This window comes from Ptychodera flava, unplaced genomic scaffold (genome assembly GCF_041260155.1).
Source record: "Ptychodera flava strain L36383 unplaced genomic scaffold, AS_Pfla_20210202 Scaffold_44__1_contigs__length_1314385_pilon, whole genome shotgun sequence".
NCBI lineage: Eukaryota > Metazoa > Hemichordata > Enteropneusta > Ptychoderidae > Ptychodera > Ptychodera flava.
Genome location: NW_027248366.1, coordinates 41,234 through 68,473, shown reverse-complemented (window position 1 = coordinate 68,473; position 27,240 = coordinate 41,234). Strand labels below are relative to the sequence as shown.

At 36.2% G+C, this 27,240-nt stretch overlaps 2 protein-coding genes across 3 annotated transcripts in view; one reads left to right on the top strand and one right to left on the bottom strand.

Annotated features, from left to right (window-relative positions):
* The first annotated feature begins 1,785 nt into the window (after window positions 1-1,785).
* On the top strand, window positions 1,786-4,200 carry LOC139128129 (tripartite motif-containing protein 2-like). The gene has a single exon (XM_070693965.1). It carries the CDS (start codon window positions 2,092-2,094, stop codon window positions 4,198-4,200), a length of 2,109 nt encoding a protein of 702 aa, XP_070550066.1. The 5' UTR covers window positions 1,786-2,091.
* Window positions 4,201-6,420: 2,220 nt separating this feature from the next.
* The window catches only part of LOC139128146 (uncharacterized), a 59,574-nt gene continuing 38,754 nt past the window's right edge, over window positions 6,421-27,240 (bottom strand). The window contains exons 3-12 of one of the 2 annotated variants that reach the window (XM_070693982.1): window positions 22,244-22,455; window positions 20,753-20,957; window positions 18,321-18,365; window positions 15,497-15,630; window positions 14,210-14,459; window positions 13,680-13,780; window positions 12,786-12,927; window positions 11,737-11,940; window positions 9,886-10,009; window positions 6,421-8,825 (exon numbers count right to left, since the gene is read on the bottom strand). In XM_070693982.1, coding sequence (XP_070550083.1) covers window positions 8,660-8,825; window positions 9,886-10,009; window positions 11,737-11,940; window positions 12,786-12,927; window positions 13,680-13,780; window positions 14,210-14,459; window positions 15,497-15,630; window positions 18,321-18,365; window positions 20,753-20,957; window positions 22,244-22,455 — 1,583 coding nt within the window. In that variant the 3' untranslated portion in view covers window positions 6,421-8,659. The remainder of the gene's footprint in view (window positions 8,826-9,885; window positions 10,010-11,736; window positions 11,941-12,785; window positions 12,928-13,679; window positions 13,781-14,209; window positions 14,460-15,496; window positions 15,631-18,320; window positions 18,366-20,752; window positions 20,958-22,243; window positions 22,456-27,240) is intronic. The other variant, XM_070693983.1, reaches the window with a different exon arrangement.

Below are 27,240 nucleotides of genomic sequence, written 5' to 3'. Positions count from 1 at the left end.
CAAAATTTTATTGCAACATTTTACTAAGTTTTGTGAATTTTTCTGAAATTGCTTTGATAATTTTTGACCAAATGCATATTACATTTCATTGGTTACACTTTCTTATCAGAATTTTGGTAAAATCTCAAAAAATTGACAAGGATATATTTTATAAAGGCAACAAAAATTGACTTTGGCGCTCAAAGGGTTAAAACAAGTTACTATTTACAGATTTCGTTGACTTCATTATTGCTTTATCACAACGAAATGCCGAAAATTTTACCCTTTGTTCAAACGTTCTGCTATGATGAGCAAATTCTCAGCAATTTTGCGGGTTTATTTTTCATCTCATTACATAGAACAAAGAGGACAACATCATGGAAATGTGACCTCATCAAGATGTGTAGTCTGCCTGTAGTCTCTTTGATCGCTGATCAAGGGATTGCAGGTAAAAGTGGTCACACAAGAATGATATACCAGGATTCTGCAACTACCATAGTGCAGCTTGTGCTGGACTTTAAAAACGTCTTATAAATAGGTTTCCCAGGCGAATTGCCACAATTTGCAGTCTTTATATAAACAATACATTAGTGAGTGTTGTTAAGGGTGTGTCGAGGTTCGTGTACGTTAGTTCTCGTATGACTAAAATTGAAGACAATGATATCATCATAAAATGCGTTGTAATGGTTTTACAAAAGTCAAACAGTTGACGCCGAAATCCTGGATTTGAAACATTATTTTTGTAAATTAATAAGGTATAGAAAAGTATGATTTAATGACCACGTTAGGATCTGAAAAAAATGCTTAACTTCGTTACAAACGATCAGTGTCGGTTTACTTGAAAATGTCTCCTTTATTCATTAGGGCCACTTGCGTGTGGCAGTTGTCAATTACCTCGATCTAGATAACATTTTAAACTCTACGATGCGTCTGATAGTAAGATCGATCTTAAAATTGTTCGGAAGATTTTAACTTCGGTAGCTCCCTTACATACTGTTGTTACGAGCAAGAATTATCAGAATAGTAGTTTAGAAAATTTCGATTCTTATTACTTGTTCTCCTTGCGGACGCAGTTTAGAAGAGTGTCATTCTTATTGGACGAGAGCTCATTCCACTCATGCCAAAATACTGTTTAGTAGCGCTCAAAGGGGCCCCTAAACCAGCATAGAGGGGAAACCAATAAAACAGAGGACATTTCGCTTACTGGAAAATTTTGGCGGTAATACAAAAAATAAAATAAATTAATGGTTCATTTAATAATTACTTTGCAAACACATGTGTAGACTTTTCATCCTCCTTTTAGAAATGCCTCACTGTACTTTTAGCATTTGACCATACTCGCACTATCGCTTTTTTGTCATCTTCTGTGTGCGTGTGTTGTCAACGTAATACTAATGCTCAGTCTCGGGCACTGAATTTCCGATCTTCGAGCTCTTAGACGTCCATTTTCTGCATTTGGAAGGGTTAAAGTGACGAGAATACTCCAATAAGCCGACAGAGACATACAAGTTGACCGGATTGTACTATATGTCGCGAATTGTACCAAAATCTCGTATATACCCGCCTGCGGCTGGGGTTATTACTTAATTATGACAGAGTGCACCAATGATTTTCAATATTAATATGATCAAAACTCGAGGTCAGTGTGACTTAAAACTTGAAAAAGGTCATGGGTCATTTTAAGAATTTGTCAAACGTTCTTCTTGTTAGAGCATAGAGCATACTAATCGATATATTTAGGGGCCTAATGTGGTAACATACAGTCAATTTGGTTCATAGAGTATACGCTTACTACTCCAAGGATGCTGTATAAAGGTTAAGCTTAGGGTTCAATCTGGTTAGGGTTATCACGTAAACGACCTATGGAATCTAAAGTCACCTTGCTCACATGGACAAATTCGATGCACTGCATGCTTGATCAAGAGATAGGTCTTTCAGAACTCCCTATCATAGTATGTAGTATTAACGTCCAATTTGCAAATTTCAGGGCTCTAACGTTTGAATCACTGGACAGATGGAACCATTAGCAACAGTGATGCTATGTTGAGGGGCTTTAACTGCTATCTAATAACTGAACTCGTCTCATATTAGTGATCGACACACCTGTGCACAATGGCTGCTGCTCCTGAACGTAAAGTTTTGGAAGAAATTAGTGAAGATTTCCTGTGTTGTACCATCTGTCTGGAGCAGTTCAAGTCTCCTAAAATTCTACCATGTCTGCATACATTCTGTGAGCAGTGTTTAGGCACACTGGTTGAGAAGACTGGATCTCAAAGCTGCCCAGAATGTCGACAGCAATATCAGCTTCCACTTGGAGGCGTGCCTGAAATTAAAGACCACTTCTTTATGAGCAATCTGATTGAAATATTCAAGCAACAACTGGATTCAATGCAGGGAGCTGAGATCAAATGTGCAGGTTGCCAAGAGAACACAGCTACTCATAAGTGTATTGAGTGCGGACATTATCTTTGTAACAACTGTGTCAAGGCTCACAGAAATCTGCCAATCACACAGACACATCAACTGATGACCATTGGAGAATATGAAACAGCAAAGTCAACCAATCCAGTAACACTACAAGCAGTGGAATATTGCAGTCTCCATAGAAAGAATGAAATTGAATTCTACTGTGAAACCTGTCAGGTACCTGTCTGTTCAAAATGCACTATAGTCAAACACCGAATACCAGAACATGTACACAGAGACTTGAAAGATGCAGCAGATGAGTATCTTACAGAATTGAAAGCCATGATTGACAAACTCAAAATGAAAGAACAGGAAGCTGAAAAGAACAAAACGCTGGCCAAGCAGATACACACTGATCTTACAGAGCAGTGCAGCAGAGAAGAAAGGAAGGTGAGAATGAAAGCAGAAGAAATCATCAAGAAAATAAAGAGAGAAGAGCAGAGACTGATAGATGAACTGAAAAACAATTACAAAATAAAAATTAAAAAGGCAGCTGATGATATTGATGAGATGGAATTAAAACATGGTAACATTAAGAGTGCATGCAGTTATATAGAGACACTGATGCATCATGGGAATGCTGCCCAACTTCTCTCCACAAAGGGGGATGTTGGCACTCATATCAGGCAATTGATATCCATGGAAACTGTAGGAACTGCTAAAGACGATGGCTTCATATTCACACCACATGATGAATTTTGTGAGCATGGAATTCTGGGAATACTGGAATCAGATGTGTGTATGTCAAAGTGTACAGTTGAAAACATTCCAAAACAACTCTGGAAAGGTGACTCTGCAGACCTACTGATCACAACCAGAGATTCCATAGAAACACAAGTCATCAAAAATCAACAAGTGAAAGCCAAGGTAAGAAAACCTGATGCATCATGGGAAGACATTAACGTAGATGATAACAGAGATGGTACACACAGAGTTACAGTGGCTGGACAATTGGATGGAAAATATCAAGTTACCATGACAATAGGAGATCAACCAATGCCAGGCTGTCCTGTCATCATACCTGTCATCAAAGGATTGGTGAAGACCATTGGCAGTGAAGGAAATGCTGAGGGACAGTTCATCTATCCCTGGAGTGTGGCCTTAAAGAAAGATAAAAACATTGTTACTGCAGACAGGGACAATAATAGGCTGCAGATAAGCACCAGAGAGGGTACATTCATGAAATTATTGGAATTCAAACAGTTTGAAATGCCTTTCACACCATGTGATATAGCTATATCAAGTGATAATACATACCATAGTTTAGATGACAACAATAAGCAAGTAGTTGTCAGTGATGAGAATGGACATGTCATCAGATGCTTTGGACAAAATGAGTTGAAAGATCCATGTGGTATTGGGATTAGTCCTGTAGATGGCAATGTCTATGTGACAGATGGTGGTGGCCATTGTGTCAGGGTTTATACAAAACATGGCAAATTCCTTAGGTCATTTGGGTTGAAAGGTAAAGGTGAAGGGAAATTTAAGGGTCCCTGGGGTGTAGTCATTTCAAGTACTGGAATGGTATTTGTAGCAGACTACAATAACCAGCGTATCCAGGTATTCAATGCAGATGACCAGTATTTGTATTCCTTTGATTGTCAGAGTGGGGATGGTAAGATGAGACGTCCAAGGGGAATAGCAATTGAAAATGATAAATATGTCTATGTTACTACTGATACCCCTAGTAGTCTACTGAAGTTTGAGAGTAGTGGTAAGTTTGTTTGTCGTATTGATAGTGATAGTGATGGCTGAACTGCCCCATTGGTATAGACTTGGTTCAAGTTGGTGAATTTTTAAAAAATTAAATCATTTATAATAGTTTCTCTTGTGTCTCTCCTATTTCGTATAAACCTATCCGGAATTTGCAGCTCACGCCAGGTTTCCTAGCGATTGAATGCGTCACGTTTGAGTCTGCGCAGTAGTGAGTTAGTTTCTGCCGGATTCACCGACTTGGACTTCTTGGAAAGTACAGGCGGTGAGACGGACTGTGTACACAGTGAACGTAGAGCAAATACAAAAGTGATTGACAGCCCCCGCCTTTATTCTGGCCAATAAGAAGAACGCATGCTAATAAACCTCTGCTTGCATTAAAAAGTTTGTTGTCATCTCCGTGCAAAGCTAGACATCGAGTACGTTTTATACACAGTCGTTTGGAGAGCTATTCAGCGCTGGGACTATTCGCCCCATAGACGAGTGTACAGAAGCGAGAAATACCCCAAGTCTGGAAACAGAATGGCTATAAAAACCACGCCATGTCACATTCCGTGTCCGATTTCACTGTGAAAATTAGCAAGTTCATCTATCATGCAACCGTCGATCGTTCCCTATCATTCTAAAATTTCATACCTGATACTTTATCTGATTCAAAAACGCTCGTTTCGTGTGATTTTCGGCCGAATTCGACGGACACCTCGCCAAAACCTGGGGGTGAGCAACATTCCGGTCACTTCTTGGGTACCTCCACTTTACTGACGTTGGCGCCGCCTACCCATGAGGGATGACTGGAATGTTGCCCACGCTTATGTTTTGGCCAGGTGTCTCTCGAACTCGGCCGAAATCACAGGAAATGAGCATTTTGTAAGCAGATGAAGTATCAGGTATGAATTTTCGTGTGATTTTCGGCCGAGTTCAGAAGACTCGTCGCCAAAACATAAGGCATGAAAAACCTTCCAGTCACCCCTCATGGGTATGCGGCGCTAATGTCAGTAAAGTGGAGGTGCCCAACGTCCACTGTGAGGTGACCGGAATGTTGCTCACCCCAGGTTTTGGCAAGGTGTCCGTCGAATTCGGCCGAAAATCACACGAAACGAGCGTTTTTGAATCAGATAAAGTATCAGGTATGAAATTTTAGAATGATAGGGAACGATCGACGGTTGCATGATAGATGAACTTGCTAATTTTCACAGTGAAATCGGACACGGAATGTGACATGGCGTGGTTTTTATAGCCATTCTGTTTCCTGACTTGGGGTATTTCTCGCTTCTGTACACTCGTCTATGGGGCGAATAGTCCCAGCGCTGAATAGCTCTCCAAACGACTGTGGTTTTATATCTGGGCGAACAAATGGCATCCAGTTCGTACATCAACCGCGTTTTACAACTGATCGGTCGACCATCGCTAATCATGCGAGCTTACCAAAGAAAGCTTGTTGAGAGTTACATTAAGGGAAAAGATGTGTTCGTCTCCGCACCAACCGGCAGCGGAAAATCACTGACATACGAAATCTCCCCACATTGTTTTGATTTCCGTCGCTTTGGGCACGTAATAGAACAGGCTACAACTGTAAGGACGGTGTCTTTTTCCATCCTTGAATAACCGGCGACGATTTTCGCATTTTGCAACATGGGCCTCACAAACAACACAGATATTTTCACGCGTTTTCGGTGATACAACAGAGGTCGTGCTGACTTCTGTGGGAGTGATCGCACTCGACATTTTCAACAACGCCATGTGAGTTTTATGCACGTCTCGTTTGGGTCAATTGGTAACTCCTCCCAATGTGTAAAATTTAGTGATGTCATCTTATGAATAATATATAAGTAAAGAAAACGTCATCTCATGAATAATTTATAGCAACGCAGATCGTGCAAGAAAGCCAAGTCTGTGATTCCGGGTGAAACTCCGCTGTATAGCATTCACTCCACTCATCGCGTTCACCCTACTCATCGCGTCCACTCACGCGCGCGTTTCACATGAAAGCAGAATACAAATCATTGCGTTCACTCCACTCAAACATTCACAAATCACAGACTTGAACCAAGTCTACCATTGGTATAGCACTGACAGATGATGTACCTTGCAGGGTGGTTGTAGCAGATACCGACAACCACTGCATCAAAGTGTTTGTACAGTGATAGCATCACAACAAATTGTGCCAGAGTTTGTTTTGTTGATTGACATCAGTCAAATTACAAGACAACATAAAAGTAACTTGTTGAATTATATCTTGCCTTTTAAGCTAGCACAGATTTTACTTCCTAGTTTTAATAAACACCACTTCAAACTAAATAATTTACAGTACTGTCTACAATGTGTGTGCAATGACAGTACAATAATCTGCCTCTATTAAGATGTACAAAATCTTGTCCAACAAGTCTCAGTGTATGGCAAAAATTTGCATATCACAGTAGGACATACCAGGTGTACTGTGCAATCCAATATTTACATATTCAAAGAAGGCCTCTTCTGATTTATGTTAATCTTGCCATCAGCATTTAATAAATAAAGAGATAAATAAATAAATAAATAAATACAAAAACATTGTGCTCGTGTTTCCATGTTACAGATTAAAACAGACTTTTTAATTTCTGGATTTAGTGAGGGAAAGAAAATATTTCCCTGGTAGCATATTCAGACGTGTATTGGGTTTAAAGTAGCATGCACCTCAGAGACAGATATTCACATTCAAGAATTTTTTCAATACTTTTCTTGTTTACCATTTTTAGGGATTCATTTTAAAGCTCTTGGACTAAGAAAACTTGCAATTGTGATTTAGTTTTTCGAAAATCCAAAATTAAATTTTTCCCACTAGAGTAAACACAGGAAAGGTGGCCATTTTGAATTTCAGATCAGTAAATGTTAGGTGGTTATTTCTGTAGTGCGAAACGTTGCATGGTGACCCCTGATTTTCATTCTTGATTTAGTAAGAGAATGATTGAAAGCTTAATCAAGGAAGTTTGTGCAAAAGTGTCTTTCATTCATATTTGAGGCGCATACTACCTTAAAAGAACATATCGTTCATGAAATTGAATAACACTACATAGGAAAAATTGTACATTTGTAACAAAAGGGAAGTTTTTCATTTAATCATATAAGATTGCTGGACTTGTCAGAGCTTAGATCCATGTGGCTTCACTATAGGGAAAGTGAAAATATTAGATAGAGGGAAACATCCAGAATTTAAAGCCCCACTAGCTGTAACTCTTGAAATTTGTTGACCTCAAAATATCTTCCTATTCTCTCCTGGTTTTCTCTGAATTCTACCCTCTGAAGGGATATGGGCTTTTACTGCATTAGGAAACCATTCCTTGGTGAAACATTTGACAAGTAAATTCAAATTTTAACAGTCATTTTGATTTCCGAACATTTTCAAATATTTGTAATATTTCAAATGAAACAGAACATACAATTTCTCAATTCAAAACATTCACCCCTATGCATAACATTGGACTACTTTGTGCAGTTTATGTGAAGATTTCAGTGCAGATGTGCACAGTATCCATGGTTTTTGCTTTTTCAAATGGGGCTGCAATTAAGTATATGGGCAAACATTTAATCACAGTGTAATCTTTATCTTGTTCAAAATTGCATATACAGTCCCAGTAGGCAGTTAATAATACCTGTATGCACACGCCTAACTTAGTACATTCCCACAAACTTATTTTAGCTTGAAAGTAATATCATAAAATTAATGCTAAAAGATGCAACTAGTGGGACTTTAAACTAGAGCACAGCTCTGGCCACACTTATCAGACAACACTGCTACATCTGAATGCAATTTGATGCCCCATATGTCAGTCAAAGTTCAAAAGGTCATGTGAGGTCAGTGTCTACATAAACCATTTCTCCTGTCAAGCCATACCTTTTTAACTGTGACCTGTATTTGATTCAGGTACAAAATCCATTTTTGTCCATTTTTTTTATTCTGTGTTACTGTTCCCTTAGTCTGCAAGCTGTTCAATTTGCTGTATTGAAACAAACAGTTGGTGACTTTCAGGCTCAAAGTCAATGACCCTAAAGCTCAGTGTATCAAGCTTCAGTAATTCAAGCAGCTCAATTTGCTGTGTCAAAACGAACAGTTCCTAACATTCATGGACAATGACCTTCAATGACCTTCAAATGACCTAGCCTCAAATTATGAATTTCTCATGGAAAATATACAGTTGATCGGCAAAAACCTCTTTTGTACATGCTACATCATTTTAATATACATATATAATTTAATCTTCTTCAAGACAATTTGAATCTTGCTGAACACTTGCTTTCTGCTGAACAAAACTACAGTATTTACAATCTCACACATGATGTTTGAATTTTCAAAAAAACCATCAACCTTTTCATTGCTGTCCATGGAATGCAGTTGACATTTTCAATCAAATGGAACTGGTACTTTAAACTGCAACTTAAATGGCACTGTCATAGCTCTGGACTGAATTCTCCATGGCTTTTGTGAACAGTGACCCCCTAGGAGAACAGTGATTAAGTAACCATATCAAAGTAGACTGTCCAAGGCTTCAGTGAATTTCAGTATGTCAACCAATTTGGTTAATTTTAAATCCTGCTTGAGGGAGTTGTAGAAGAATTCTGGAGCTTCTTGTCGTAGTTTCTGGAGTTGGATCAGCAGTTTGCCGTTATACTCCGATAACTGGTCCCTACAGCTGAGAGAAAAAGAACAGCGATTTTTTGATATGTTGACGTTCATAGTCAGTTGGTGAATCGGAACAGCATAGAACAACGTCATAGGATAACTTTCACGGTAGAACATGCCTCCTTGACTGAGGCTTTCAAATTCTATCAATTCTATTCTGGTCTACCACTTGTGGGGCTCAATTTAAGGGTCATGGTGTAAGAAAGGGTTTAACCTTCTCAATTTTCAGGAAATCAAAAATTAATTTTACCCAATAGAGTTAACACAGGGATGGCAGCCATTTTGAATTTCAAATATCGAGAAATCTCGGGTAATTTGTCTCTCTAAGTTCCAAATTTTGCATGGTGACCCCTGATTTTTATTCTTGATTTTGTAAGAGAATGGTTTAAAGTTCTTCTGAAGAAAGTTTGAGAAAAAGTTTAAGTCTTTCACTTTCGAGACACGAACTACCTTAATGGCTGGTATATCACACATCAAACTTGACTCGTCCGATGATAAAACTTTATGTTCTCTAACATTACAACTTTCTCACGGCTGACAATTTTCATATTGACGTTTGTACCGAGTAACTTTGACAAAAGTGGATAGCTGGACACAAAATCGTAAAACTTTTATTACTTTGACCTAAACTTTGACCTTTGACATTAGACAACTGATACCTCACTTCATTTGAATATCTCCATTCAACCAATACATTGAAAGTCCACTGACATTTTGCCAACATTCAGAAGATTCAAATTTTAACTTCCTCACACAAAACACGGTCACAATACAAACCCTACTTTTATCCAATGACCCATAAAAACACATACCAGAGTGAACATCGAAGAATCAATTCAAGACACATTTTGGGGGGATTTTTTTACTGAGTATGTATGAAAAATACCAATTATAATTTATCATTCAACTCTGTTGAACATCCAATGGGTGCCTACGACATCTCCTGAAAATCAAATTAAAAATTCTTGACAATAATAAATGTCATTTTATAACAATATATTCACAATACTGACTGTCATTTAGGGAGTGACTTATCAAACCAACATGCAACTTGTGTAAGATATAGTTACCTTTCAAGTCCGATCTCTGTCGCCCAGTTTTGTACATCTTGTGAGTTCCAACAGACAACGTTGTGATAGTTCAGCATCGGCACACTACCCACTGTGGTGAATTTTTTAGTGACTGGTGAAGTCTCTGGTGAGAGAAGATATAGTACGCAGCTGTAGTCAGTACACCCAATACTCTGAGACCCAGTATTAAATTTTCACCCACACAAGTTCATTTTCCATTGCCCTAGAAACTACTTCGGTATAAAATGCTGCACTCTGACTACTTACTGTTTTTTTTATGGAAAACTGATGCTAAAGACACCATGATATCATAGCACAACAAACAAATATATGTGGATAAATGCATACACATTAAGTTGTCAACAAAGGTATGGGACATTGTACACATAGCTGTGTTCATGAGTTCAACACTCTATCTTAGCCTTGACAGTAAAACGGGAAACACTCTTACAATCAGAAGGAAAATACCAAAACTATACATCACAAGCACAGCATACGAAACCTTCCAATTTCCTGTGTTCAATTCCATTTCATCCTTTGAGTACTGTATTTTTTTCTCCAAAATTTTAGTGCAACATTTTACCAATTTTTATGAGTTTTCTGTAATTTTTTTAAAAATTTTGGACCACATGGAAACAACTGTTTATTGGCCAGAGTTTTTGATCAAAATTCTGGGCAAAATAAAAAAAAATTGACTGGGTTATATTTCAAAAGGCTACAAATATTGGCTTTGTCACTCAAAGAGTTAATACCGTACACAAGTGTTCCCAAAGCTAAATTGACCTACCATCACTTTTTAGAAACAAATTCTACAATGGATAGAAATTTCACACTGATATAGGGTTGGCAAATGTCAAAGAATTCTCTCATAGACTCAAAAGAGCTCAGAAATACTATCGTCAGAGACAATACTGCTTTTTGCAAGAGAAAACAATTATAACAAGATTTTGGCAAGACTGGGTCCAAACTCTGGACAACTTCACCAATCAAAATAATGCTACAGGGCCCAGTTCCTTTAAGGTAGTGTGCACCTCGAAAGTGAAAGACTTAAACTTTTGCTCTAACTTTCCTCAGGAATCTTTCAATCATTCTCTTTCAAAATCAAGAATAAAAATAGGGGGTCACCGTGCAAATTTTGGTACTAGAGAAACAAATTACCCAAGATTTACCAATATTAGAAATTCAAAATGGCCGCCATCCCTGTGTTAACTCTATGGAGAAAAATAAAAATTTTTGAATTTCGAAAAACTAAGCCAGTGAAAAGATTTCTCTCACCAAGAGCTTTAAAATGAACCCCCACATGTGGTATATCAGAAGAGAATTGTAAAAGTTTGAGAGTCCGAATGTCTGTCCCCGAGGTGTGTTCTACCTTAAAGAGCTATGAAAGGCCCCATGAGGAAACTTATATCATCTTCATAGAATTTGGGCCCAGCATTTTCAGGTTGCCAAGATTTGGACAATTCACAAATCAGCATAATCCTATGGGGCCCAGTTCCTTTAAAGAGCTGTGGCAGACCCCCTAGGCTAGCTCCTATGATTTTTCACAGGATTTGGGCCCAGCATTTTTCAGGTTTGCCAAGATTTGGACAATTTCACAAATCAGCATAATCCTGAGGGGCTCAGTTCCTTCAAAGAGCTGTGGCAGACCCCCTACGGTAACTTCTATGATTTTCACAGGATTTGGGCCCAGCGTTCTTCAGGTTTGCCGAGATTTTCACAATTACAAATATCAACATAATCCTATGGGGCCCAATTCCTTTAAACAGCTGTGGAAGCCCCCTAAAACCTATCATTTTCACAGGATTTGGGCATAGCACTCTTTAGGTTTCCCAACTTGAAGATTTGTCTTACCCTCTGTCATGGACACCACTTTTTTCCCTCTTTCTCCAAGTTCTTTGATTAATTTCTTGACTTGGTCATCGTACTGGTAGGAACCTGAGAAATCTATGTACAGCTTGACCCCCATCAGCATCCCCAGCCATCCGTCAGGTTTGTAGTAAGATTCCATCAGCAACGGAACGACGTCTTTGTGGAGTTGATATGTGTACTCGGCCTCTGTGGAGACAGACAGACAGAAATGAATGAATGAAAATTCAGTAAAACCTGATTCAAATTCACAACATACGGCACCAATTGAAGTCACCTAATGAAGACATCACAGTCAAAAGTGCTCAGCCAACAGCCAATGGACCTGAAGACAAGATTCTTTGAAGATAAGTCAATACAGAGACACAACAATATTTATGGAGATAAAAATTAAAATTATGTAATATTGGACGATATCAGTCAAAGAGGTCATTGCTTGCAGTTCTTAAAAGTAAGCAAAATTGATATCACATGATAATTTTCACAGAACAACTAGCATTAATGTGTTCAACAAAGCTGGGAAAATGACCAACATGATTACAACAATTTACACTGTGATAAAGTAAGAAGTCCAGTTAGGCAATTTAACATGCAAATATAGAACACAGAAAACACTTTGTGAGAGAAATATTGACAAAAATTTGGTCCTAGGATTATAATGTAACAATTTGAGTAAATCCTAATGAGGTCATAGCAATCACTTTGATATGGAAGTTGTCAGATTGGGCTTTTCAGAGAAATGGCATACGGGTATTTTCAGGCACACGCTTTATCCACTGCCCTGACAATTAACATCGATGTAAATTGTAAATTTAACTTTTAATGTTCCTAATACTTTGAGTATATTTTCTCAAGAAACAAAATCTTGAATGTGCTATAATGCAATATTGTTTTTTGTGTTCATTCTTCAAAAAAGTTCTTGGCAGTTTTTCTTCATTTTTGAAAGCTTTTCTTGTGTCATTCTTCATTTAAGGTGATCTTATAATTTTGACTATTATTTAGGACTGTAACAAAATTCCCCAGACCACACTCACCTGTTCTGCAATTTGGACTTTCCTTATATTTCTGAGAGGCACACACTAAAACCACAGCTGCATTTTCCACGGCTTCAGCCATGGCTTCCAAAGTGGAACCACCCATGTACTCGACATCTATCCACACATTGTACCCTGCTTCCTACAATTAACATGCAAGGAAAGGCACTTCTTCAACAAAATTAATTAACACCACATTTGCTGAGATACAAGTACTGCACAGAGGCTACAAGGTCATCATTGAAAATGTGTCCTTACTGTAATCAAGATCACTGAATAAATAATATTCAATACAATAAAATGCACTACTTGAAGAGAAACTTACAAACTACAACATACGCCGACAACCAACTACCATGAATTACTGCTAAGAATGCTAATACAATTAACATAGGACAAATGAGATCACAAGAGATGAGATGGCATCTAGTCCACAGACCGTTAGAGTCTGTGGTTACACTCAGAACCTAAAGTTACTTTGTATTAGCACACACACAAAGGGGAAGCCAATTTACATCTGCTGTACCAGTACATGTAGCTTACATGGTGTGCATGTTTAAAAGTAAGATGCTCCCCTGTATGTGTGTTCATATACACTTGTTCAATGTTTAACTACATGCTGTGTCGTATCTGCCTATTTTTTCATTGTCTTTTATCCAATATAATGGTGTTATTATCAGTAATTTGCAATGGTTGAGCTGCAGGCATTGTAATAATAAAATCTATATAAAAGTAAGCAAAAAGTTAAAAGTACAATGCAAACTGTATACCGGTATTTACATTTATTTGTAATATATTTTCATTTCTGTATTTATTTTGTAAATATTACGCAATCCTGTGTGAAGTATATCTACTTTGTCATCACCAGTATAGATCTGAAGGTACGATACTCACCTTCAAATCATTAGCAATTCTCAGGACAGTTTCCTGTGAACCCCACTGATAGCTTATCATGATATGAGGCTGGACAAACTTGCCACTCCGACTTGAATACCCTGATTAAAAAAATTACAAATGTTTCAATTTTTCAATATTTGGACATAAATGTTGTTCAATTTACTCTCAACATCCCGTGTAGAGTTGCAAATTTCCAAAAATTAATGAGCACAAACACTCCGATTTTGTGATTAAACTTGAATACTGTGAATCATGAACACACAATTTGCATAATTTATGTAATTATGCTTTTGTCATTGTTATGGTGACAGCCAGTCAACTGAGCTGAAAACCTAAAAACAAAGATGAGCGGAATTTAACATCATTTAAGAAAACAAATGAATGAAGACTCATTCAGCAAAATTGTACTCAGACTTTGAGGATGAAAAGAAAGGATGCTTTAAAGTAAATGAGATTGGTTAATATTCATATCGGTACATTTGATATTCAGAATTAGTGTATTTAAGAGTATTTAGTAACAAACATACTTCTTGTAGGAGGTCTATCATCGCGGCCAATTACCCACAATGCACCATTAGCTGCTGACTTGACGAGATCATTTTCAGATCGACTTAGCTGCTGCAATGCCAGGATGCAATTCTCGTTGTCTTTGATCTTTTTCCGGACGCAGTCATCAAATGTGAGATTCCAGAGTGCATTAGCCGCGGCAGCTTGTTCCGTCGGTTCAGATCTGTCCAGCATTTCTATCAACAGAGGCAATGCACCGGCAGAATCTATCTACAAATTATCAAAACAGAAAAATAATTTTACACAAAGTGATTGCATTGAGAGATATACCTTATGCCTTTGAGCGCCTTCATAAACCATATACCCAAGTCAATTTTTTTCAGATTTTTGCCAAAATTTTTGTACAAAACTGTAGCATATGAAATGTGATGTCTACCCTGTCAAAAATTGTCGAAAAAATTACAGAAAAATTTATAAAAATCTGTCAAATGTTGCACTTAAATTTTGATGGTAAAAATTACAGCTCTCAAAAGGTTAATGGATCACTCTCCCAGAAAGAATATCCATCTTAGAGAAGAAATTTATTTGCTTTGCATAAAATTGCATGTTAGCGATGATGGAAGAAATAAATGCAGACGACATACTATTCCCACAGGGGTTAAAGTTCAAAACCAATTGGTAGAAATGTGAGAAAGTGCTTGTGTTTCGTACCATCTTCCACACCAGTAAAAGTTGATTTGACATACAATCCATTCAATATCCATATGTCAATATCAATGTTTAGTTCAACAATATCAAGGAGAGCAGACTTGTATTTTGTTTCAAATTTAAATTTTTTTTTATGAAGAAACCATAGTATGAAAGGGATTTAAATGCAACAGGATGATCCATAATTTCAACACCTTTTCCTATTTGCTTTGACAAGTCAACACTATTTCTTTTAAGTCATTAACTTGAGATAAAATTTGAAAATTGACATCAATTCCCTTGCCAGTTATGTTGCTTTGTAGGATTTATTTGTGAAAACATTGTCTGTAATTCCTTGGCAACCATATCATATAACTGTCTGCAGGTCTGTTCCCGCCCCTCTCTCATCAATGAGGGCGCCCTTCTAAACCCCATACTTCATGTATGAAGTTGTATTTCCATGAATAAAAACTACATATACCTCAGGAATTATGTTGCTAAATTGGTAGCTTGTAATCATAGGAAAAATCTCACATTGAAAATATATTTTAAAAATCATTTAAAAATTAGAAGAGCAGATATGACAGATGGAATAAAGATGACAATTTATGATGAAATACCTTTGTTTTGTTGCGGTCATTGACAGCAAGGTGACCCAGGCCCTGGGCCAGTTCCATACACGAGAATCCCTCAGCCCTACCGGTCTGATTGCACAGAGCATCACGAAGTAACTTGGCTATGAACTCTATGGCACCTAGTCATAGTGGAAAGAATTGAAACAAGTGAATATTGATTGAAGAAAAATAAAATTGCCGTTGAATTCTATAGTAATTCTCAAACAGTGTTACAGCACATGGAGTAAGACTTAATTGTCATAACAAAAGCATTTATTAAATTTTTTTGTATATGAAATTATCAGACCCTTTTTCAAAGTTTTACACAAATGTGGTAAATAACCACAATAAATCACCAAATTTTGGGAAATGAAACTTGTAACATCAGTATAAGATTTTTTTCCAGTGACACCACTTTTGTAAGTGAACTTGAACTTATTACACTGGATTAAACACCCTTATTCAACGTGAAAGAGGGTTTCCCTCGTCACACTATTACATTTCTTACATCTATGACCCAAAAATAATGGCAAAACTTGACAAAAATTATCAAATATCAGCAATTATTTTTTTGATATAAAGAGACTAATATTGTTTTTATCACATATAATTTATAGTAATTATAGTTTTTAAACAGTTTTTTTATTTCATACTCAAGAAATGCTCATGTAATGATAAGTTAGACAATGGCCTAATAAGACACTGTAGCAGAAATACAGGGGTGAGCTCTGACTTCAAAATCTTGGTGAGACTGTACTACCAGTCATAAACTGCTACATAGCATGGCATATCATAAGACACATCACCTGACATCAAGACACATGTCACATGACAATCACATGCTTGATAAAACAAAAAATACAGATGTAGTAGCATGGTCTTTTAAAGCACCATAAGCTGTATCTTTTAGCTATTTTTTCAGAACTTTTGTTTTGGGTTTCCCTACACTTTCTGCATTGAATCCCTAAACTGTAATTTAATGCAAGTATTTAGCATATCAACACAACCTATATGAGTATAATTTCCTTTGATATTGTGAAAACTGTATTCAAGTCTGGACTAGAATTTCAGTTGTAAACAACAAACAATGATCACTACACACACACAAGCTGTGCTGACAAAAAGAATACTTGAAATTTCAGCATGACAAATGGATTAGTGTCAGACACGGTAGTTGAAATACAGAAGCAGAATACTGGAAAACTTGCCACAAGTTACAGCTTATGTCCTTTAATTAGATGTAGTCCATGATGCTAATATCACAATGAGGTCAACATATTTGCACAATCTCAAATTAATGATATCATGCCTCAATACAGAGTCACTTTTAGTAAACTTTGTGCAAGCTATAAGTCCTCTGTTGATAATTATAAGGATCACTGCCATAACACACAGGTACACATGTACACACAATGTGTAACAGACAATGATACACACAGTAAGCAATGTTCAAAAGACAATATGGTACATAAACATGACAGATTAGTCGATACATGCTATAGGCCAATGCGATGTAAAAAAATTTTCTTCACCCACTAATGGTTAGGGATGTCCAGGCAATATGATCAACTATATAAATAATGCCAAATTTTAGTCTAGAAAAACAATGATGATACCCCTGGGACAGATATTCAGATTCTCAAAGTTCAACAATTCTTTTCTGATCTACAACTTGTTCACTGTCTTAGTTTTTTAAAAATCCAAAATTTAATTTTCCCAATAGAGATAACGCAGGGATAGCTGCCATTTTGAAATTCAAATATCGCAAAATGTTTGGTAATTGGTTTCTTTAGTGCTGAACTTTGCACGGTGACCCCTAATTTTTATTGTTGAATTTAGTAAGAGAATGGTTGATAGTTTTAGAGAGGAAATTTTGAGCAAAAATTTAAGTCTTTCACAGATGGGCGCATGCAAATTAGCAATTATCAAAGTTACCGGTATTTATCAGATCACACTGTTACTTGTACACTAAATCTCTTTAAGTTCAAATTGCATGGCATGTTTCTTGTTTATGTTTTTATATTTGTACATATGACCTTGAATAAATTTCTGGACTACATGGAAATATTTATACCGGTAAAATATTCAATCTTTCAGAATAACTATGTAATTCGATGACTCAAGGTAATTTATATACACATGGAACTTATAATTTAACTTCCAGTAAAATTTTACTGACTATTTTTAATGTCTGGATTTCGTACAAATAGTAGTGTCCACTGCTATTATCCTTTCAATGTGTTTATTGCCAAGGAATACAGATTTACAAATTTGTTTACCAATTTGTGAAAGTTGCCACTGAACACAGAAATTTTAAGATGTGCCAAAAACACATGTTAGCAACTGTCGCACTGAAAGGAATATTTTTTCAGCAAGAAATAATTGCAACTCTCAAACTTTGAAAAGTCAACATTCAAGCTGAAGAATTCTTGTAAACAAGTCATTATCAAAGACACAGTCCCCACTTGGTTTATGAATTTGGGAACCATTGACGGAAATGATGGTCATATTGGATTGTATCACAAAACAAATTGACAAACACATGTACGACATAGGGAGTAACCAGGTACCATAAACAGCTATCTATGCTTGTACCAAGTTTGAAAGTAATTGCTCGCGGCATCTCCAAGAAACTTGTGTGACTGGACACAAGGATGCATGCATGGATGCACACAGGGACACAGGGACAAGACTAAATCTACCTGTACAAGTCCAAAAGGACAAAGACTAAAAATGCAAGGAATGCTACGGTGCTCTTAAACATTAATAATACATTTTTGTAGTGCAACGGATTATATGATTGGAAGGAAAAGAAAGTGTTAATTTTTACCTTTTTCAATCTTGACAGTGTCTGTTTCAACAGTGTTACCGTCAGCTTTTGTGTGAGAAGTAAATGGTGTTATGGTTAGATGAAATGCAATGCTAGAATTGCTCACTCCATTACAAAATGAAACACAACCTGTGTACTATGAACATCATCAGTATTACTATGAATGACTAGATTGCACTGTCTGCATTACACAGGTTAATGTTTGATGTCAGTGGTAGACTGTATCATCTGGATTTGTCTGGATAACAGTGGTGTTCATATTAACAGATGTCATAGAGTAAAGCTGAACTAGTCCACAAACACGCCTTGCCATACTAAAATAAATAAATAAATAAATAAATAAATAAATAAATAAATAAATAAATAAATAGGAGGTTATATTTCTCTTCTTGAATAAGACAAAGGTTGACAAGACATTACTCAGCTGGCCAAAGAGAGTGAAAAACCTATTGATTAGTCCACGTTTCAAGCTACAAAAGAACACATCAATATTAAAAAAAATGCTTCATTTTTATATTGTCAGAATACTCAGAGCTAACATCTGAGTTAACTTTCTGTAAAGTGCATTTCATTTGAAAGTAATTGAAAGTCACTCTTCAAGCCTTTACTCTGTCTTAAGGTAGAACGCACCTCGGGGACAGATGTTCGGACTCTAAAATTGTTTCAATTCTTTTCTGATCTACCACTTGTAGGGGTTCGTTTTAAAGCTCTTGGTGTAAGAAAACTTTTCACCGGCTTAGTTTTTCGAAAATCGAAAATTTTATTTTTTCTCCATAGAGTTAACACAGGGATGGCGGCCATTTTGAATTTCAAATATCGGTAAATCTTGAGTAATTTGTTTCTCTAGTTCCAAAATTTGCATGGTGACCCCCAATTTTTATTCTTGATTTTGAAAGAGAATGGTTGAAATATTCTTTGAGGAAAGTTTGAGCAAAAGTTTAAGTCTTTCCCTTTCGAGGCGCATATACTACCTCCAGCAAGCAGTTTTGCTTTGCATCAGCTGGCTTGCAAACTTATCTCCGCAGTTTTTTAAAAGTTTTTCTGACACATACAGTATGCACATCAATTACAATATACAAGTACATGCATTCAGTACTTTCTAGTGGCAGGTTTGCTGCAACCAACATTTTTGCCCTTCAGCTCATTTGTCATCATATTACAGGTATTTTGATGCAAATAACAGCAATTAGACCTAGGCTTTTCATTTGCACCAAATCCAAGCATTGCAAGGTAGTATAAACTGCTGCAGGGTATATTGTTGTGTGTCTTCGATAAAGATATGTACTTAGTCAGATTTATACAATTATATCAGGAAAAAATATTTCTTGTTCCCTGCCTATAATTTGAGGTCAATGAAAGAAATGCAAATCTATATATCGTGAATATTTAGATTGGTTGTACACATCAGCCCCCTGGGTCTTTCATTTGTACTAACACCAAGCATTATGGGAGGTAGTAACTAATACACAGTACACTGGTTGCATGAATTGGAGAATAAGCATCAGCTATCACTGAAATTTATACATCAAGAAATCAACTGTATTCCATCTTTCTTATACTTTGCAATATGGGAATTCAACATTTAAATTCCTAGTATTTTTGTTTATTCCTATACTTAATTTGTTACATTCTCAATGCAGGTTGTTTTCATAACAGGTTTTTTCAGATTCCAATACATCTTTTTTCCTGTTCTGAAGTTTCAGGTAAGAATGGAAGACAGCTCCAAATATTAAATCTATTAAATTAGTGATACCAGAATGTGAATTATTTAGACAGTGTGTAAGCAGTTGTTTTAGAATACTACGGTGGAAACATGTGGATTACTCCTATAACATTGAAATTTCAAAGGCCTTGAAAAATTCATGCACTGGTGTCAATTGAATGAATATTATTTGTCTCTGAACTGTCTGTATGGAGTTGTTTGTGGACTAGTCGGTAAATGTTGCCATGGAAATTGTAGTGTTTAGTGACATGGTGAAATGAAAGCTTAGGTTCTAAAATGCATTCACAAGCGGAGCGTTCTGTTAATGTTTAGTAAGACTTAAATATCACATCAAAATTAGCTGGAGAGTGATAATTATAAAAACATGACAAACTCATTACAAATACCAATGAAGATTGCAGCGAAAGTGGTCGAGCTACAATTTTGTGATGACACAAAAAAATGATGTAAGGTACATAATGGCACATACACAAGATTAAAGAATCATGCAAGCCTGGCCATGAACTTCTAAATGAATGGTTGTCTGTGATGTGGACAGCAAAAGGCAAAACTCTGAACAGCGGCATGAACTTGCAACCTTCAGTTGCTGACAGCTTTTGCCACTGGTGGCGCTCTTCACAGACAAGTCCAAAGACAAGTTCAAAGTCTGGCCAGCAAGGCTACAAGTACTCTGAAACATTTTAACCTAGTATGATCTGATTTTACTCACTGTGATCTGATATGAGATGATTTTCATGCTCTTCAATGATGTAAGCCAGGGTCATCATCGCGATGGATTTCAAATATTGGTCACTGTTCATGAAATATTTGATCTTGTCGACGGCCTTGTCCTTGCGGAAGTACTGCCGGTTGCTGGGTTCCTTGGCTAGGTTGTGGAGAATGTTTAGAGAAGCCTTCACAAGATACAGAATGTTCTGAAATAAAAAGGCAGATATGGTCAGCTATAGATGAAATATATGCACAGACATAGTATACATTCAGACTACAGACTTCACTTTCTTGTACCTCCAATAGTTATTTTACTGGCTCCATAATGCAGTGCGTGCTAGTGTATGCAAGGGGTACATTACTCACAGAACGTTTTAGCTGATGGGTATATGCAAGGTATTGTAGAACACCACGGCAAGTGACACCCTGACCTCTACAAAATACATGGTACATTATTTTTACATTGTAAATTTGTTTCCTTCTTGTACAACCATCCGTTGTAAAACACAAAGTCGGTATGTTTTTGTTGTTTTGAGTGCATACACGGTGTTTGATTCGGCCACTACAATGTATGATGGGATAACCGGGGAAAAGTCTAATACTAAACATGAAGTACAATTAAAATAAATGTAATTATCATACATATATCATCATAATATCTTTTTGCTATTCAAGCTATATTTATCTGTGGCAGCTAAAGCACTGAAATTTAAATGAAGTGTAAAAATTCAGATGAGTCAACTTATTTGTTGTGATCAACTTGCAAGCACACTGCCCTCTCTAACAAACCCACTGACAAGGAGCCCCTCTTTTTCTACAGTCTCAGATTTTTGAATCGCACAAAAATTTACTTTCACAGCCGGCGTAGCATTTGCAGTAAAACTCACTACACAGGCTGAATAAGTTGAACTATGCTTGGCTTATAAATGCTATTCTTCAGATAAGCTTTGCTGGACAAGTTAATGACGAGGAGTGAAATTTTAATTTATTTTTGAGTGAATAAATGACTCCCTCATTAACTTTACACATTTATGATTAAACTTATACATAAATCATGGTATTGAAACAAAAAGTTACATTTTGATCGACATGAAATAAAATGAAAACGTTCTTATTGGGTATTTGGAAAACAAAAGTGGGGCTGTTAATAATGATAATATACAGTGTCTTGGAAGGCTGTTGCTGATTGGTTTAATATCATTGGCATTGATGAATCATTTTAAAATAGCCAATCAGCAACCATCATCTAAGCAAGATTTGTCTGAACCAATGTGTTGGAAGGACATGACTGACTTTGCAACAAAGTCAAAATTTAAAGAAAACTAGATGTACTGATTCTAACAAATGATTCTCAATTCAGGTCTTGACCCCTTTTGCCTGTAAATGCGTTAGACCATACTACAGAAAACAATAGGAATATACCAAAGTGGGAGAGGGAGAGGGTAGATTAAACTTATCAATATATCAAATCTAAAAGTGCAGTATAACTTACTTTCTGTCTGATATTTTTCCTGTACGGTTCATGAGCAATGTTAGTTAGACATATTCTGATCATTCCGACTTCACCAAAACTTCTGCACAACTCCAGACTTATATCACTGAAATTCCAGCACAGAGTGTAGGCATAGTACGCAGTGAACCACGCTGCAGTTGTCTTGAATAAACCGTGTCGTGATAAATTGTTGATCATAGTCACGCACAAACCTGAAACATAAGATACTTATAGTATATTATAACGTCTAATAATAATAAAATATGAAAATATATATACCGTATGTTTAATTATAGGAAAAACGTTGAATATGTTATGCTGTCTTCTTGTATTGATGTTATATCTCATGCAGTGATTTTTTTTCTCCAAGGCTAATGCCAAAGGTCAAATGAAAATAATTTTAAATTTACACTGCCGTGTATGTATTCTTAGATGTTTCTTTGTGTACATTCTGTTCCATACTATTTCTAAAATTGGTACACATCAATTTCTTGACTAATTTTAATTGAATTAAATAGAATGTTGTATTTCAATGTGACTTGCACTGTGTTGTCAGTGTCTGTCTATTTCAGTTCATATGAACTGGTAGAGGGTATAAGCTTGATCAAAAAGCAGGGTCCCATAGACTAGTCATTGTTGATGACACAGTCCCCACTTGTTAATGGGTACTTTAATTACAAGTCCTCAGAGAGGATAGAGTCCTCTTCATTAATTAGGTCTGTGATTAAAAATACTGCGATACAGATGGGGCTTATGGCCAAGAATGAGTTCCATGGTGGTGAAAACATAAAACCAATGTAGGCCGCCATCCTAATTACAAAAGGTCATTAAATGAGTCAATAAGTAATTAATCGACAGGATGTTGCCAAACATTTTTGCATCCTATCATAACACTGACAGATTATCACCGGTACCATATTTCATAAAGTTTGATGCAGTGCTTCTGGACATTTACCCTAAAAACAAAAATTCATCATGTAAATGCAAATTAGCAATTAATTTAAACAATACTGCTAAGTGTAACTGAATTATATTAACTACATTACGAGATCAACATCTGTACCAAGTTTCGTCAAATTTGATGCATTATTTGTGGACATATCACTCTTAGACTAATTAAGAAAGTTCATTACATATGCAATTACAGATTAACATGACACTGATAATGTCTTTATTCACTGTTAAAGCAATGTGAGCTTAACATCTGTACCAAGTTTCATGAAATTTGATGCAGTATTTCTTGATATACCAGCCTAATTATGAAAATTAAATAATTGGCATGATACTGCTACATGTCGTGAAACAAATCAATGTACGTATGACATACAATGTAGGTCAATGTCCTTCTACCAACTTTAAATGATATTGGTGGAATATGTCTGAGTTATGGCTCTGTACATGACAAAAAGTGACAAAAAGGCCACCAGGCACCATTTTGCATTGGAGAGTGAACCAATAGACATGCTAACTTATGATATACATGTAGGTCAATGTCCTTGTACCAACTTTGAATAAAATCGGTTGATACATGTCTGAGTTATGGCTGCTGACATGAAAAAAAATCGTAACGTAATGGTCGCCACGCAGCCAATGCACTTGATCTCACTGTAAAAAAAAACAAAGTGCATATGTATGACATAAGTCAATGTCCTTGTACCAATTTTGAATAAAATCAGTTGAGACATGCCTGAGTTATGGCTCTGGACATGAAACAAAAACCAAACAAAAATGGCCGCATATTGAATCGTACAGGTATACAACTCAGTTTTGACCAGTTCACTCTATATATACAAGTCACTATTACTTGATCACATGACTGGTCAAGATCTTGTGGTATGCTGTCACTGGGTGTGATTTATTACATATCTTTGCCTGGTCTACTACATGCATTCATGTTAAAAAAATTTATTGGATCTCACCCTCCTTCAATGGTAAGTACAGCTTTTCCACTGAAATACCAAATGAAAATGGTATTGTCTGGATGATCGCCACTCACAAAGACAATGCCAGTCTAAAATTGCTTAAATTTGTGTAACCACAGTCACTCCTGTTGGCAACAAAAACACGAACAATGATGACAACCGAGAGTTGTTGCCATGGAAATGGTAAAACAGTACCTAATTTCATAATTTTAGCTTGAAATCTATACATGCACGGTACGTGGATGTCACAGGTCATTAATAATGTACAAATGAATTAATTGCTATGTTATTCAACATTAATTACAGATTGAAATTTATGAGAGACATTGAGAAGAATACTCTTGCCTCTGGCTTAATCTACCGTTGACATTTTCTTATTTATCTTAAACATTATGCTTCATTACTTTTTCTGATGAAACAAGGGAAAGCAACTTTTCACAAGACAATTTTTAAGTCCCAAGATATCACAATGCAGTAACATTTCTGTACCAAACATACACATACAGGATCTCACCAGAATTTCCCAGCACGAGCATAGTAATTTGTGATGGCATCTCAAAGTCTAAGAATTCAGTGCTCAATTGGAGACAAAAAGCTGTAACCTGTCCAAAAGTCTGGTGATATTACTTTGCAAATAATTTGTAATTGCAAATCATAAAGACAATATACCATACAGTTCTAGCCTGTCAGTAATTATAAGAATTCACATACAGTTGCATAAACGATATGCAAAGCCAGACTATCTTTTGACATTTTTCATTCCTTTTGAGTCCCTTTTCAGCCTGTTATGTCTGAATCTTTTGACAAGCCATATCTATTGGGATCAGTTACGAGTAAAGGTACTGTCCATCTTGATTGGCGTCAAGAGTTCTGCTGCAGTGGGTGAGTAACAGCTGGGTGATTCAGATAATAAGTGTTTTCTTAAAGCCCCAATAGCTGCAAATGTTTATTAAACCGATCTCAAAATATCCTTAGTTTTCCAAGAGTTTTCTTTGAATAAGGCCCATTGGAGATTGAAAAAGTGTATCACGATGCTATGAGTGTCGAAGTGGCATGTAAATGCAAAGGTTTTAAAGTCATTTGATTTCCCGCCATTTTCAAAAACTCATCATATAACAGAGAAAATAAAAATTACAACAACAAAATGTCGGCCATCCTGTCTTGTGCATTTAAGTAAATGGCATCATACTTGTTTCCGGTATGATCACGATGTGTATGTGCAGGAAATACTGTTTTTATATCTTCCTGTGAGGGTGCCATTTTATGAGTGCGGCACCCGTTTATTGTTTAGCCTGTTAAAACGTGTAGTCATGGTCCAAATCAGTGAGCAGTGATACTTCAATACACGTCCTTCAGTTAGCACATTTACACAAACCAACTTTGGTTTGAAAATAAAATCATAAAAATAATGCATAAAATTAGCAGCTATTGGGGCTTTAACGCAGTGTTCCAGCATGGAAATCCATACAGTGGATGTGTAACACTAGTAGCACACAGTAATATTTTTCATATACTTCTAACTACCGCACTACACAATCAAATACCAGTACAGCAAAACTTTCCAAAGATTGCAGTGTGTGACTTGTGCAACCAAGGCCATTGAAGAAAGTGTCTTTTTATCACAGATAAGATATCACCAACACTTGCAACATTGTAACAACTGATAACCTTAAAGTAGTTAACTGCAATGTATAGAAATCTGTTTTTTGGCAAATATCCAACACTGTACTCAGCCATATAAAGCCATGTAAGGGACACTTTACTGGTTTACAGTCACCATATTATCGTTCAGTAAATTTTTCTGTAAACACATGAACTTATGCAGAAATTCCTGAAACTTTTCATAATTTGGATCTACAAACAAAATCATCCAAGTTTCATCCAAAATAAATCAGTAAGTTGTTTAATTTAATGGAAAATACTACAATTTTATGTGACTTTAAAAACTGCTGTAAACAGCAAACAAATAGATATTGCAGAAATAACAGTTGGATGTCACCATTACAGCTTGGGATAGGATTGTCATAATAAGGCTATGTGCGTTTCTTAGCAATCATAAATTTGACACATATTTTTGAAAAGTTGACAGGATACTCATACTCTATTTTCAGAATTCCACTTTTCAAGTTGTGTCACTGTTTTCTAACAAAAACAGCAACAGTAAACTTAAAATATGTTAAATCAGTTTTGCTCTACAGCAGTGCATTCCATTCTTAAAGCTGAAAGAGATTTTGATGGGACTCAAATAAAGAAATTCCTGTTGTACCTGTACAGATCATAACAGAGATGCTCCATTGAATTCCACTCACATTCAATATAAACTAATGCTACTTTTGTTATTTTCAAAAACTTTGCACATGCATGCAATTTGGATGTATGACTAATGTATAACCATTAGAATAGCAGAGAGAGAATTAAACGACAGTGAAATTATGGAGTAAATTGTTAATTAAGAGTGAAACATAACACATGATCAGTGAATGTTCTTTCATAGTTTCAATATAAGAGAATACTTCTCCCAGTCAGTGTGACTTTCAAAACTTCACACATCGTTGGATCATTTTGAGAATTTCTGGAAATCTACACTTTGTGATACCAATCCATACAATATGTGAGTCACATTTTCTAATTTTTACAGCACATATCCCAGTCATTCATGTATGTTTTGCTCAATAGTGAATACAGCTCCAGTGTTCTGTGCATGTAGGTTCAGCTATAATGTTCTATAGAGCTCAATGGCTATTGTGCAATAGTACTAAGAAATTTATCTTAACATCGAAGAAATTAATCTTCTCATCAATTAGGTTATAAACAATTCTCTAATAGTTAATATAGTTAATACTATTTGCAGAGCCATAAATCTCTATGACAGCATGAGTGGCATATATGAAATAAAGTTGAGGCACCTCATCCACTATCAGCTCTGTACCTGCATGTATCACCTCATCAAGAAGTAGGTTATCAACCATTCTCTTATTCATAGTATAGATGTATAATTTGCTTAGCTATAGATCAATAATACATCATATTTCAAATGACAGCATGAGCTGCATGTTTGAAATAAAGTTGAGGGGC

Bases quoted from the DNA above. Each gene is read 5' to 3' on its own strand.
- LOC139128129 (XM_070693965.1), top strand. From the start codon at position 2,092: ATGGCTGCTGCTCCTGAACGTAAAGTTTTGGAAGAAATTAGTGAAGAT.